Source organism: Corythoichthys intestinalis, chromosome 4, assembly GCF_030265065.1.
Source record: "Corythoichthys intestinalis isolate RoL2023-P3 chromosome 4, ASM3026506v1, whole genome shotgun sequence".
Lineage (NCBI taxonomy): Eukaryota > Metazoa > Chordata > Actinopteri > Syngnathiformes > Syngnathidae > Corythoichthys > Corythoichthys intestinalis.
In genome coordinates, this window is record NC_080398.1 from 28,449,254 (window position 1) to 28,462,343 (window position 13,090).

At 40.6% G+C, this 13,090-nt stretch overlaps 1 protein-coding gene across 8 annotated transcripts in view; it reads right to left on the reverse strand.

The window, feature by feature from the left end:
• The window catches only part of prkcg (protein kinase C, gamma), a 64,748-nt gene that overhangs the window by 12,664 nt on the left and 38,994 nt on the right, over positions 1 to 13,090 (reverse strand). For 6 of the 8 annotated variants that reach the window (XM_057834224.1, XM_057834223.1, XM_057834222.1 and 3 more), the window contains 3 exons: positions 12,635 to 12,726; positions 12,209 to 12,271; positions 11,913 to 12,051 (listed from right to left, as the gene is read on the reverse strand). In XM_057834224.1, the coding sequence (XP_057690207.1) occupies positions 11,913 to 12,051; positions 12,209 to 12,271; positions 12,635 to 12,726 (294 nt within the window). Of the gene's footprint in view, positions 1 to 11,493; positions 12,052 to 12,208; positions 12,272 to 12,634; positions 12,727 to 13,090 lie in introns of those variants that run through there. The other 2 variants (XM_057834226.1, XM_057834225.1) reach the window with 2 other exon arrangements.

Here is a 13,090-nt window from a genome sequence, read left to right on the forward strand (position 1 = left end):
TTTCATCATGGAGTGTGTTTTTTCACATAGACTTGTCTGCTTTTATTCTGGTAGGTACGTTCCTCCTTTTTTCCATTTTACTTCCTGCTGTTATGTTTCCCAATCATGCTTATTGTATCCACCTGTGACCCTGCGTCTCTAAATAGTCTGTGTCTGGCCCTGTGCATTGTCAGTTCGTCTTGTATCCAGCAACGTCCTGTCCTTTTGTAAGATTTTTGCCCAGCTCTCTGCTGAAACCAATGCTTTTTCTGTTACTTTGTGGATTATACTCTGTTTTCTGTTTCCAGCAATTGCTGTGGCTTTTTCGTTGTAACATTTCGGATTGATCATTAACCTTTTTTGGGACTGAAAAATCGTGCTTGTTGCATTCTTGTCATTCGGTCTCTTCCTATTACTTTTGAAGCATTGAGGTCACTTTCTTGTTAACTCATTGGCTTAGTTGCCCCTCCCAGTCAAAAGGGATTGGACATTTAGCACCGTCAATGGCACTGAAAGATGAGCATTCACAGCCTGTCCTCTCAGTTTAAATGAATTGTACGTCTATTGTCGTCAGTGACTAATTAATAATAATTAGTGACCACAAATGATTATTTGCTCTATGAAGGGTTAAATGCCTTAAGGCACGGGTGTCGAACCGGTCCTCAAAGGGCTGCAGTGGGTGCAGGATTTGACTCCAATCAAACAAGATGAATACCTTTTCACCAATCTGGTGGTTTACAGGTGTAATCAGCTGATTGCAGTCAGGTACTGCTTATTTTAGAAAAAAAAAACTTACTGGTTGAAATGTCTGTGATGGATCTGTTGGAACAAAGACCAGGACCCACTGCGGCCCTTTGTGGAATTGTTTGACACCCCTGCCTTAAAGCAACACTTTGCAACTTTTCAGTTTGGTCAATTTTAGTGATGTCAGTGGACAAAAGCGGTAGTGTTTTGCCTTAAAGAGCATACGACACGAGAAAAAAAGTCTTAAATGGCATTATTATGTGAATTAGAATCATATTTTGAGACGATTCGACGATGTACAACAATTTAGCAAAGCACAGATGACGAGAAATTAGTCTTTTAATCTGCCGGTTAGCCACGCCTACCATTATAGGGCTTTAGCGTCCCCAACAGGTGGATGACGTCAGCGGTAGACTGGGCTCATCGATTTTCAGCCCACTGAGGGGGAATTATTCAGAACGACGAAAACGCGACGAAGAAAGCCGCAAAATGTCATTGTTTCAGTCTCTCTACCCCAATATTTTTACAGGATATTCTTTTTATCCAAGGATTTTTCCCCAATAGCTATAGAAATGGCTTGAGAAGGACCAGTCAGCCCGTCGAGGGGGAACTATTCACAATGAGGAAAACGCGACGAACAGAGCGGCAAAATGTCAGTGTTTCTGTCTCTTTACTTCGATATTTTTACAGGATATTCTTTTTATCCAAGTATTTTCCCCAATTGCTAAATAAATGGCATGGTCATGACAAATAACAGTCTTGTGCTGAATGGAATATGAAATAATAAAAATGCATTTATTCAGGACGACATGGCAAAATTACTCCATAATGGTCAAAACTGTCAACTTCACCTTTACTGTCGCACCTCCCGAACGATATTTTATGACACCTAAATCGGACATATGTCATTTCCCTTCCCCGGCTTCGGAGAATGTAAACAAACCAGAAGGCGTGACAGCTAGCCGACATGCTAACCCGAACCGAGTGATGTTTCAAAGTCTTCAAAGCGGAAAATCACACATAACTATCCTGGATTATTTGACATGACGACCCGGTTGTCGATTGTCTTCGCGGATCGGCAAAACCGCCTGGTGGAGATCAAAATTTACAGCTCGTTCCCCGGAGGAGGGCGGCTGCAGTTGTTGTGCAGCTAACGTGCTGCTGCTAATGAGCATTAGGAGAGCTTTTTACATGCCTATCAATGATCAAACGTGAGTAGTCCTTCATTTAAAGGAAGTTTGTAGTGTTTACTTTGTAATCGCCGTATTCGTATTTGACATAATACAAAACAAGATGTTTACTCACTTCCTCGTAAGTCCAATGGTCCCACAGTAAATATCCACGGTGAATGGGAACCTTTTGAAACTCCAAAAAGGCGCATACGCCTCTCCCTCATACAGAATGATTTTTCTGCAGCCGTTTGGCTGGCGTGATGCGAAAAATAAACGTATTAATCCGCAAAATCAGCTGAATCCTTCGTCCTCATACACAACAGTACACTGTGGCCTGAAGAGGACGTTTTCTACCGTACACGTCACAGCGCCCTCCTCCTCAATGCAAGACCGAAGCCGGAAGTCACTCATTTTCATGGCGAGGGATTCAAAAAACTAAATGAAAATAGCGATCGCTTCCACACACATCCAAGCGGCCCATATCATTCAGGGGCATAAAATACCGCGTGTATTATCAAATAAATAATAAATAAATAATGCTTTTTCGTGTCACATGCACTTTAAGGAAGACCTGCGTTTGCCATGAGGACCAGTGCACACCCGAACAGTGTTGTAAAATCATCAATGAATCAAAAATCAATCTCCTGGTTGCCTGCACATGGATTAAACAACATTTCTGTTTCCAGCAGCTCTGTGAAGGACGAATAGTAATAAGGTAATGAATCCAGTTGTGGCTAAACCATAGCATATGACGGTTAGCAACCGTGTGGCTTAGTGTGGCTAACACCACCCACCCTACCAGAATTCGTCAGCGAGTGAAAGCCGGGCCAGTGTTTTTTCCGTATATCCTGGTAGCCTCTTTTTTTCCTCCTCAGACAAAATTTTTTGTCTCTTCTTTCTCTGCCATCTTTGCAGCATTCGCGCGAAAGCATTCGCATCGATTTCTGTCTTTAGAATGAATGAGGAAATGAGGACGTGATATGCCGTAAAGCAGTCAGCACATTTGTAGTTTTTTTGGGTTCCTGCCACACTCCTCAAAGTTAATTAGTACTGGTGAAAACGATACAGACACCTCAAGATAACACTCCTCAAAGTTAATTAGTGCCGGTGAAAGTGATACAGACACCTCAAGATATAAAAGAGGTTTAATTCAACTAGTTGTCAGTCAACATATTTTCACAAATGTTATGAAAAACTTTTATGAAGGTTGAAAAGTGATCAAGTGTTGCTTTATGTGTCAACTGTTGAATAGCTGTCTCATGTAGTGTCCACAATCCCCGAAAGGGCTAATTAAGTTTTTCAAACCAAATTTTTTTAACCCCAGCAAATGACAGTGAAAAATATGTATTTTTTTTTCTTTTGTACTAAAGTACATTTCAGAGTCTTTACTTTTCCCTTCATGTCACTGAAGTAAATACTTCAGTTCAGTACTTCCAAATTTTCACCAGGCTATCTGTATAAAGAACATCATTTAAATACAGTACCCTTAAGTAAACAACAAAATGCTTTGAATAAGTGAAGAAATTACGTTTGATAATGTTTCACAATTCACAGTAATGTGTCACAAGGGAGCCAGGCTCCCTCGGGGGAGTATATTGTATCGCATCCAAAATGTCAACTGCAGCAGAATCAATGGGAGTTTACGTAAGAGAGTCAATACTCCTGGGCCCCATAGGTTTATCAAAGATGTACACAACAACAGTCATGTCCTCCCTTTTGTTTGTCCCTGCTGTGAATGTCTACTGCTTACTCAATTGCCCACCACCAGCACACACACAGCACTGTAAACACGATTTATCAAACGGCGCAAATAGTTTTATTCAATGTTTACAGGCTAGCTGGATTAATTTGTGTTTGAGATTTTTCCAATAGTTTTCGCACTTTCTCACACATGCGTACGTGCACGAGGGGACTTCATCAGTCACACTTGTCAAGTGCGGTGCGAAGGAGAGCCACAATGGTGACACAAGGTCTCTGAAGGACAGTGGTGGTTTCGCTGCGGTGTGTGTTGCAGGCTCCCCTTTGTGCTAATTGAATCAGCTAATGACTGAAAAACGCTGACAAGGTTACAGTGAAGGGAAACTGCAGCGATGGGCTGCAGGTGAAGCAAGAACAAGAGGGGAAACCACTTTAACGCGGCACCAAAATGCTAGCAATGCACTACTTTTGTGTAAATTAAGCTCTTAAACTCATTTTGACATACTTTATTGGTACCTGAATGCCACAATATGGCATTAAAGCACTGTTCTTATCTGAATTAAACTCCTAAACTCACTTCAACATAGTTCCTTGACATCATGATGTCGGCAAAACTCTCATCTTTGTCTTAATGAAGCAACTAAAGTCACTTCAACATAGTTCCTTAGTAACAAAATGCTCAAAGATGGTGTCAAATTTACCTCTGCCAACCAGGGGAAACATACGGATAGTGAAGGTTATGTGTACAAATATGTATGTCTATTTGCCTGATAATTATCGATATGTTTGTGTTCAAGGTAACTTAATAATGTTGAACTCCCATCGGTCACATGAAAGATGTTTGTATGTCAAACTTGAAAGTAGGCATGCGCTGGTTACCGGTTTCAAGGTTTACCATGAATGAAAATGTCATGGTTTCAAAATCACAAAAATTTTCTGTTATACCGTAGTATGGTATTAACAATTTTTTTACGTCCCAAAAATGCAGCAAGAAATGGCTTGGAGTGGCAGCGCTCACCCCTCCCCCTCCGGTTGTTGCGCTATCCTGTGTGTCGGTGACACTGCTGTCACTGTCAAAACTACACCTGAGCTTTTTCGAAACCTCATCAAAAAAGTCGCTAGTGAGGGTGTATTCCGGCTACCGAAAAGAAACAGACGGCCGCGGCTTAGAGGAGGAAGGACAGCCGACATGCAGGCAACACCTCCAACATGATTTCACATTTACGTGACCATCATCCGTCACTTTACACAAAAGTAAACGCTGTCATGAACGTTTCCCACCAGCTACAAGAGTTCACTCCAGCGTGTTTGGTCTAGCGATGGTAGAACAAATACTATTACATAAGCTTGTTAATGAGGCTGATAACGTGGCTAGTTAGCTTGTCAAGATGGCTAACTAGTTTTCTCTCTATAAACATCTGTTCAAAATAACATTTTCATAATACAACCTGTGGTGTATTTTTTTTTCCTCTCTGGCGACCTTCTGTATTAAGAGAGGGTGTGTGTGTATAATGTGTACATAATGATACAGGTCATACAAAGGCGCTCTCTCTTGCTCTCACTCTCCATGACTATTCAACTAATTAATATTAATAGTAGTAGTGGTATATCAATCCAGTAAAAGGTGAACATACTCATTCCTGCATCATAACTTGGACTGAAGAGAAATTTGTAGAAAATGAGCAAGTCTCTACAAATGTTGAGATGGAGCTTTAAAGTCAGTGAAGTGCCTGCAATACAGTGGTATGAAAAAGTATCTGAACCTTTTAGAATTTTTCACATTTCTGCATAAAATCACAATCAAATGTGATCTGATCTTTGTCAAAATGACACATATGAAAAAATAGTGTCTGCTTTAACTAAAATCACCCAAACCTTTTCATATTTTAATGAGGATAGTATGCAAAATATGGCAGATTAGGGGGAAAAATAAGTAAGTGAACCATCACATTTAATATTTTGTGCCCCCCCTCTTTTTTTTTTTCAGCAATAACTTCAACCAGACACTTCCTGTAGTTGCAGATCAGTCTGGCACATCACTCAGGACTAATCTTGGCCCATTCTTCTCTACATGGGATGTCTGCCATGAATCGCTGTCTTTAGGTCATGCCACAGCATCTCAATGGGGTTCAAATCAAAAGGTGCACTTTGAGATTTGTTGTGCACTTTGAGATTTGTTTTTCAAATGTAAAGTGCATTATAAATAAAATGTATTATTATTATTATATTATTATTAAATCTTTACTTTGACTTGGTTACTCCAGAACGTGTATTTTGTTCTTCTGAAACCATTCTGAAGTTGATTTACTTCTGTGTTTCGGATCATTGTCTTGTTGCAGCATCCATCCCTCTTTTAACTTCAACTTTCTGACAGACGGCCTCAGGTTTTCCAGCGAAACATCCTGATTAACTTTTGAATTCATTCTTCCATTAATGATTGCAAGTTGCCCAGGCCCTGAAGAAGCAAAACAGCCCCAAATCATGATGCTCCCTCCACCATGCTTCAAGGTGGGGTTGAGGTGTTGATGTTGGTGAGCAGTTCCATTTGTCCTCCACACATTACACTGTGTGTTACACCCCAAACAATTCAACTTTGGTTTCATCAGTCCACAAAATATTTTGCCAAAACTTCTGTAGGGTGTCTAAATGCCTTTTTGTGAACATTTATTGAGCAACAATTTAGACAGCAGTGGCATTCTCCATGGAGTCCTCCCACGAACACCATTCTTGGCCTTAGTTTTCAATATAGTTGATATGTGCACAGAGATATTGGACTGCGCCAGTGATTTCTGAAAGTCTTTAGCAGACACTCAAGGGTTCTTTTTAACCTCTTTGAGTATTCTGCGCTGAACTCTTGGTGTCATCTTTGGTGGACGGCCACTCCTTGGGAGAGAAGCAACACTGCTAAACTCTCTCCAAATGTAGACAACTCTTCTGACTGTCGAGTGATGAAAATCTGGACTTTTAGAGACGGTTTTGTGACCTTTCCCAGCTTTAAAAAATCAACAATTCTTGATCGCAGGTTTTCAGACAGCTCTTTTGGCCGAGCCATGATGCACATCAGACAATGCTTCTCATCAAGACATTTCTTACCAGGTGTGTGTTTTATAGTGGGCAGGGCACCTTAAAACCATTAATCAGTGATTCGGCACACACCTGACTTAAAATGTTTCGTAAAAATTGGTTTCAATTGCTCTTTAAGTCTCCTTAGGCAGAGGGTTCACTTACTTATTTTTCCCCTTTCTGTCATTGTTTGCATGCTATATTCATTAAAATATGAAAACCTTGCCTGGCACGGCCAGACTGTTCTCCATGTGTTTTTCAAACAGTGAGAGAGTAGTCCGGGACCTAGCCCATTAACGGCCTCTCGAGCAAGTACAAAATCAATTGACAAATCAGATTCGTTTATTTGCGTGACGTGTTCTTAACGAGCAACGTCACTTTTGCGCGTTGGAAGTCGTCTCCACAGCAACACAGATGGCGAACAGGAGAGCCGAGAATATGTTCCAATCCACGGTAAAATGAGTTTTAAATTACCAAAAACACATCGACACAAGTCATTGACAGTGTTGTTAATTTTACTTTAAAAAAGTAATTAATTACAGTTACAAATTACTTCTCCCAAAAAGTAATTGCGTTAGCAACTCAGTTACCTGAATGTAAGAGTAATTAGTTACTTGGCAAAGTAACTAGTGATATATTTTTTTTTTTCTCAAAAAAAAAAAAAAAAAAAAACACACACACACACACAGGTCACACAATGTGAAGCTTAAAGTGTTTGGGGGACAATTGGCCCTAGCCCAATTCTTTACCCTCCACTTAACTAGACACAAGGGTATTGCGATAACTAGCTAGTAACCTTTGCTATGTGTGGAAGTCATTTCAAGTTGTGAATCAATCGTTAAAGTTGTTAAAATTTCTCCCGTTATTGCATTAGTTCCCTTCTGTCTACTTTAAACATGTGTAAGTTTTAAAACTGTTTCATCATTTAAAGATAGATTTAAGTTAAGATTTTGCCGATTTAGGAGCATTTTAGATTTTAAAAAATTACTTAGGTTCGCTAGGAAGGATCTCTACATCAGGGCCTTCCTGAGAGGTCTACTGCTTTAAGATGGCGGCTGTTTACAAACGCATGTAGTCCTTAAAACATGTTGGCAGTGCAGCAGTGTCTGTCATTTGCATCTAGTTCTATAATATGATATCTACCGTGTCATGTGGGCGTAGTTTGTCGGCTATGGCTATGGCTGCAGTCAGGTATTATTGGAGCCACCTAGCATCGCGGTTGCAGCGGCGTCTTCCCCACTCCTGCCCTGCTCTCGTCCCCGTGAGTCCATTTCTCTCAGACTTTTTTTTATTCAACCAACTTAGTAACGCATAGTAACGCACGCCTTTCCCGCCTCAGTAACGGTAACGGCGTTGCCAAGATGAGAAAAGTAATTAATTAGATTACTAATTACTGAAAAAAATAATGCCGTTAGTAACGCCGTTATATTGTAACGCCGTTATTAACAACACTGGTCATTGACAACCAGTGTTGTTAATTTTACTTTAAAAAAGTAATTAATTACAGTTACATATTACTTGTCCCAAAAAGTAATTGCGTTAGTAACTCAGTTACCTGAATGTAAGAGTAATTAGTTACTTGGCAAAGTAACTAGTGATAATTTTCATGTTTTTTTCTCTCAAAAGAAAAAAAAAAAAAAAGGGTCACACAATGTGAAGTTTAAAGGGTTTTGGGAACAATTGGCCCTAGCCCAATTCTTTACCCTCCACTTAACTAGACACAAGGGTCTTGCGATAACTAGATAGTAACCTTTGCTATGTGTGGAAGTCTTTTAAAGTTGTGAATCAACCGTTAAAGTTGTTAAAATTGCTCCCGTTATTGCATTAGTTCCCTTCTGTCAACTTTCAACAATCAACATGTGTAAGTTTTAAGTTTTCATCATTTAAAGATAGATTTAAGTCAAGATTTTGCCGATTTAGGAGCATTTTAAAATAAAATAAAAAAAAACTTACTTAGGTTCTCGCGGAAGGATCTCTACATCAGAGCCTTCCTGCGAGGTTTACTGCTTTAAGATGGCGGCTGTTGTCGCATGTAGTCCTTAAAACATGTTACCAATGCAGCCGTGTCTGTCATTTGCATCTAGATGTATAATATGTGATATCTACCGTATCATGTGGGCGTAGTTTGTAGGCTATGGCTACACTCAGGTAAACGAGGGAGTTTATTTTATATCCAGCGATGAAGTTGGAAGCAGTTATGTGGTGTTGGAGCTACTCCTGTTCTGGTTTGTTTACATCCGTGGTACACTCAAAATGGCGCATGGAGGCGTGTCCGCCAGTTTGGGCACGTGACTGACAAAGACCGATTGGAGCCACCTAGCATCGCGTTTGCAACAGCGTCCTCCCCACTCCTGCTCTGCTCTCTCGTCTCCGTGAGTCCGTCTCTCTCAGACTTTTTTTATTCAACCAACTTAGTAACACATAGTAACGCACGCCTTTCCCGCCTCAGTAACGGTAACGGCGTTGCCAAGATGAGAAAAGTAATTAATTAGATTACTCATTACTGAAAAAAATAACGCCGTTAGTAACGCCGTTATATTGTAACGCCGTTATTAACAACACTGGTCATTGACAACCAGTGTTGTTAATTTTACTTTAAAAAAGTAATTAATTACAGTTACATATTACTTGTCCCAAAAAGTAATTGCGTTAGTAACTCAGTTACCTGAATGTAAGAGTAATTAGTTACTTGGCAAAGTAACTAGTGATAATTTTCATGTTTTTTTCTCTCAAAAGAAAAAAAAAAAAAAAGGGTCACACAATGTGAAGTTTAAAGGGTTTTGGGAACAATTGGCCCTAGCCCAATTCTTTACCCTCCACTTAACTAGACACAAGGGTCTTGCGATAACTAGATAGTAACCTTTGCTATGTGTGGAAGTCTTTTAAAGTTGTGAATCAACCGTTAAAGTTGTTAAAATTGCTCCCGTTATTGCATTAGTTCCCTTCTGTCAACTTTCAACAATCAACATGTGTAAGTTTTAAGTTTTCATCATTTAAAGATAGATTTAAGTCAAGATTTTGCCGATTTAGGAGCATTTTAAAATAAAATAAAAAAAAACTTACTTAGGTTCTCGCGGAAGGATCTCTACATCAGAGCCTTCCTGCGAGGTTTACTGCTTTAAGATGGCGGCTGTTGTCGCATGTAGTCCTTAAAACATGTTACCAATGCAGCCGTGTCTGTCATTTGCATCTAGATGTATAATATGTGATATCTACCGTATCATGTGGGCGTAGTTTGTAGGCTATGGCTACACTCAGGTAAACGAGGGAGTTTATTTTATATCCAGCGATGAAGTTGGAAGCAGTTATGTGGTGTTGGAGCTACTCCTGTTCTGGTTTGTTTACATCCGTGGTACACTCAAAATGGCGCATGGAGGCGTGTCCGCCAGTTTGGGCACGTGACTGACAAAGACCGATTGGAGCCACCTAGCATCGCGTTTGCAACAGCGTCCTCCCCACTCCTGCTCTGCTCTCTCGTCTCCGTGAGTCCGTCTCTCTCAGACTTTTTTTATTCAACCAACTTAGTAACACATAGTAACGCACGCCTTTCCCGCCTCAGTAACGGTAACGGCGTTGCCAAGATGAGAAAAGTAATTAATTAGATTACTCATTACTGAAAAAAATAACGCCGTTAGTAACGCCGTTATATTGTAACGCCGTTATTAACAACACTGTTGACAACAGTCTGTCTCGCGCTAGCCATGTTGAATAAACTCCACTCTCCTCTTATGTTTACTTCCACACGCAAGTTCCTCGTCCCGCCCGTCGCTGATTGGTCCACTCCGCTGTCTGTTTGCTGTCGCTTGCTCCGCCCTGGAAATTTTATCCGCTTAATGGTGGCCAGAAGACTCAATAGCTGGAACAGCGGTGAGTCTGGAGTACCAGGCTAATGAAAACCTATAAATGTTTGAGTGGTTTTTAGTTAAAGCAGACACTGTGTTTTCATCTGTGTGATTTTGACGAAGATCATCACATTTGTTGGGGATTTAATGCAGAAATGTGAGAAATTCCAAAAGGTTCAGATACTTTTTCATACCACTGGAAATATATGATAATTAAAAAACGTCTTTTCGCCCACCCGGGCGGTATGGTCTCTCCTTTCAAGCTCGGGTCCTCTACCAGAGGCTTAGGAGCTTGAGGGTACTGCGTAGGATCTTAGCTGTCCTTAGGATTGCGCTCTTCTGAACGGAGACGTCGGACGTTGTTCCTGGTATATGTTGGAGCCATGCACCCAGCTTGGGGGTTACTGCCCCTAGTGTCCCGGTCACTACTGGCACCACTGCTGCCTTCACTCCCCACATTTTCTCCAACTCTTCCCTCAACCCTTGATATTCCTCCAGCTTTATGTGTTCTTTTTTTCCTGATGTTGCTATCGCTCGGGATTGCTACATCTATTACTACTGCCGTCTTCTGATTTTTATCCACCACCACTATGTCAGGCTGGTTGGCCATCACCAGTTTGTCTGTCTATATATATATATATATATATATATAATTTTAAAAATTTTATTTAGAAGTGTTTTTACTTTTTAAAGGAAAATATTGATATTTATTATTTCATTTATTTTCACATTATATTCACGTTGATGTTCCAATTTGCAAACATGTTATGAAAAATAAAAAAGTCCTGCTCGATTGATTTTTTTTTTTCTTCAACCCATCTCAAAATAACACATTTTAAAGCTATCATTTCAATACCGTGAAACTGCAGTATTTTTGCTTAAGCTTATCATACCATCGAAATCTCATACTGGCACATGCCTACTTGAAAGGTATGTTGGTAATATGAAATAGAAGAGGTGATTAAATTTTCAAGTATTTAGATCAAGGATCAAAGGTCACAGAAGTCAAAAAAGGAATTTTGCGATATCTTGATAACAGATTAGCCCAATTAACAGAAACATGGATGGGAGGTGATATGATAAGTAGAGAAAGTTCAAATTAAAAATAAAAAAGGAATAAACAATTAAAAAAATTAAATAGATAAAAATGTTTGTTTATTTATTACTATTACAGATTCTCTATTAATTGTTTTAATGAGATACATGAAGTTGATGGACATAATTTACTTTCATAGGCCAAACTAAATGATGTGGCTGGCCAAATCTGGCCCCTGTCCCTTGACTTTAACATCTGTGCTGTGGGCCAACAGTGGTAGTGAGCAGTTAATCTTATACCCTTTTACCACTTCTGACAATAGAAATGAAGCGCAAAACTGCCTTTTACGGTGATCCAAAAGGCAGGCTGTGGGCCTACCTCGGGGGCAATGTAATCGGGGGTGCCGCAGAAAGTGTGCGTGGTGTCACCATCAAACATTCCCTCCCTGCACATCCCGAAGTCGGCGATCTTAATGTGACCCTCGCTGTCCAGCAGCACATTGTCCAGCTTTAGATCCCTAAGGAAGACGGGACGACACGCCGTATGACTCACTTTGATAGATGCCGGCTTTAAAAGAGTCGTTTGCTAAGAAAGACAAGAGCGATGTGGCTTTTGCTCGCTGCACTGCAGAGGAACGACTCGGGCCCCCGAATGTGACATAAATCAGCTTTTACCTGTAGATGATCCCTTTGCTGTGGAGGAAGAAGAGGCCCACCGCTATCTCTGCAGCGTAAAACCTGCAGGGAGGGAGAAAGTGTGCGAGAGCTTGCTTTAGAGGATGTATCAGGAAATAAAAGTAAATCAAAAGAGGAAGGATGACAAGAAGAGGCGGTGGGGTGATGAAAGGCGGCGCAAGCAACTAGATGAAAGGCAAATAAAAAATTGAGCAACAGGGTAGGAATTAGTTTTGGATGATTGATCAAAGATTATTGGATGACGCAGATGAGAAGACAAGATTAGTGGGAGGAGGGAGACGCTCCTCCAGCGGAAGACTTTTTCAAGATTCGCCAGGAATAATGAACAAAGCGGCAAGATAAGTGCGCACGACCAAGACGAGCGCACGAGACCGGCAAAAATGGCGTGAAGATAAGAGGACGTACGCAGCGTGAGGCTCTTTAAACTTTCCGACGATCTGAATGTGAAACATCAGGTCTCCGCCGTTGACGTATTCCATCACGTAGTACAGGCGGTCCTGCGGAAAAAAAAAATGCACATCCACACACGCCGAGCACACGATTAAGAAATAATCTGCTGGAATGCCCCCGCAGGCCCGACGTGCTTGTTGGAAAGAGCAAACTAATTATTTCCTGTATTAATAAAAGTCCAATAAGTCCTGGGAGGGATATGCAGCCCAAAATGTCAGGCAGGCTTGTGAATTGAATGGAAGTTTTGTGGTGCATTGGGGACCCACTTTGGTTGCTGTACCAGAGTTGGCGAAGCACCAAGCCGCTATTGTTTTAAAGTCAACCGAATGAGTATTTATTATCAAGAGTCTTGTAATATTTGTTGGATTGTAAAATGCGGGCCATTCCATCAATCAGTTCGAAAACTGAGAA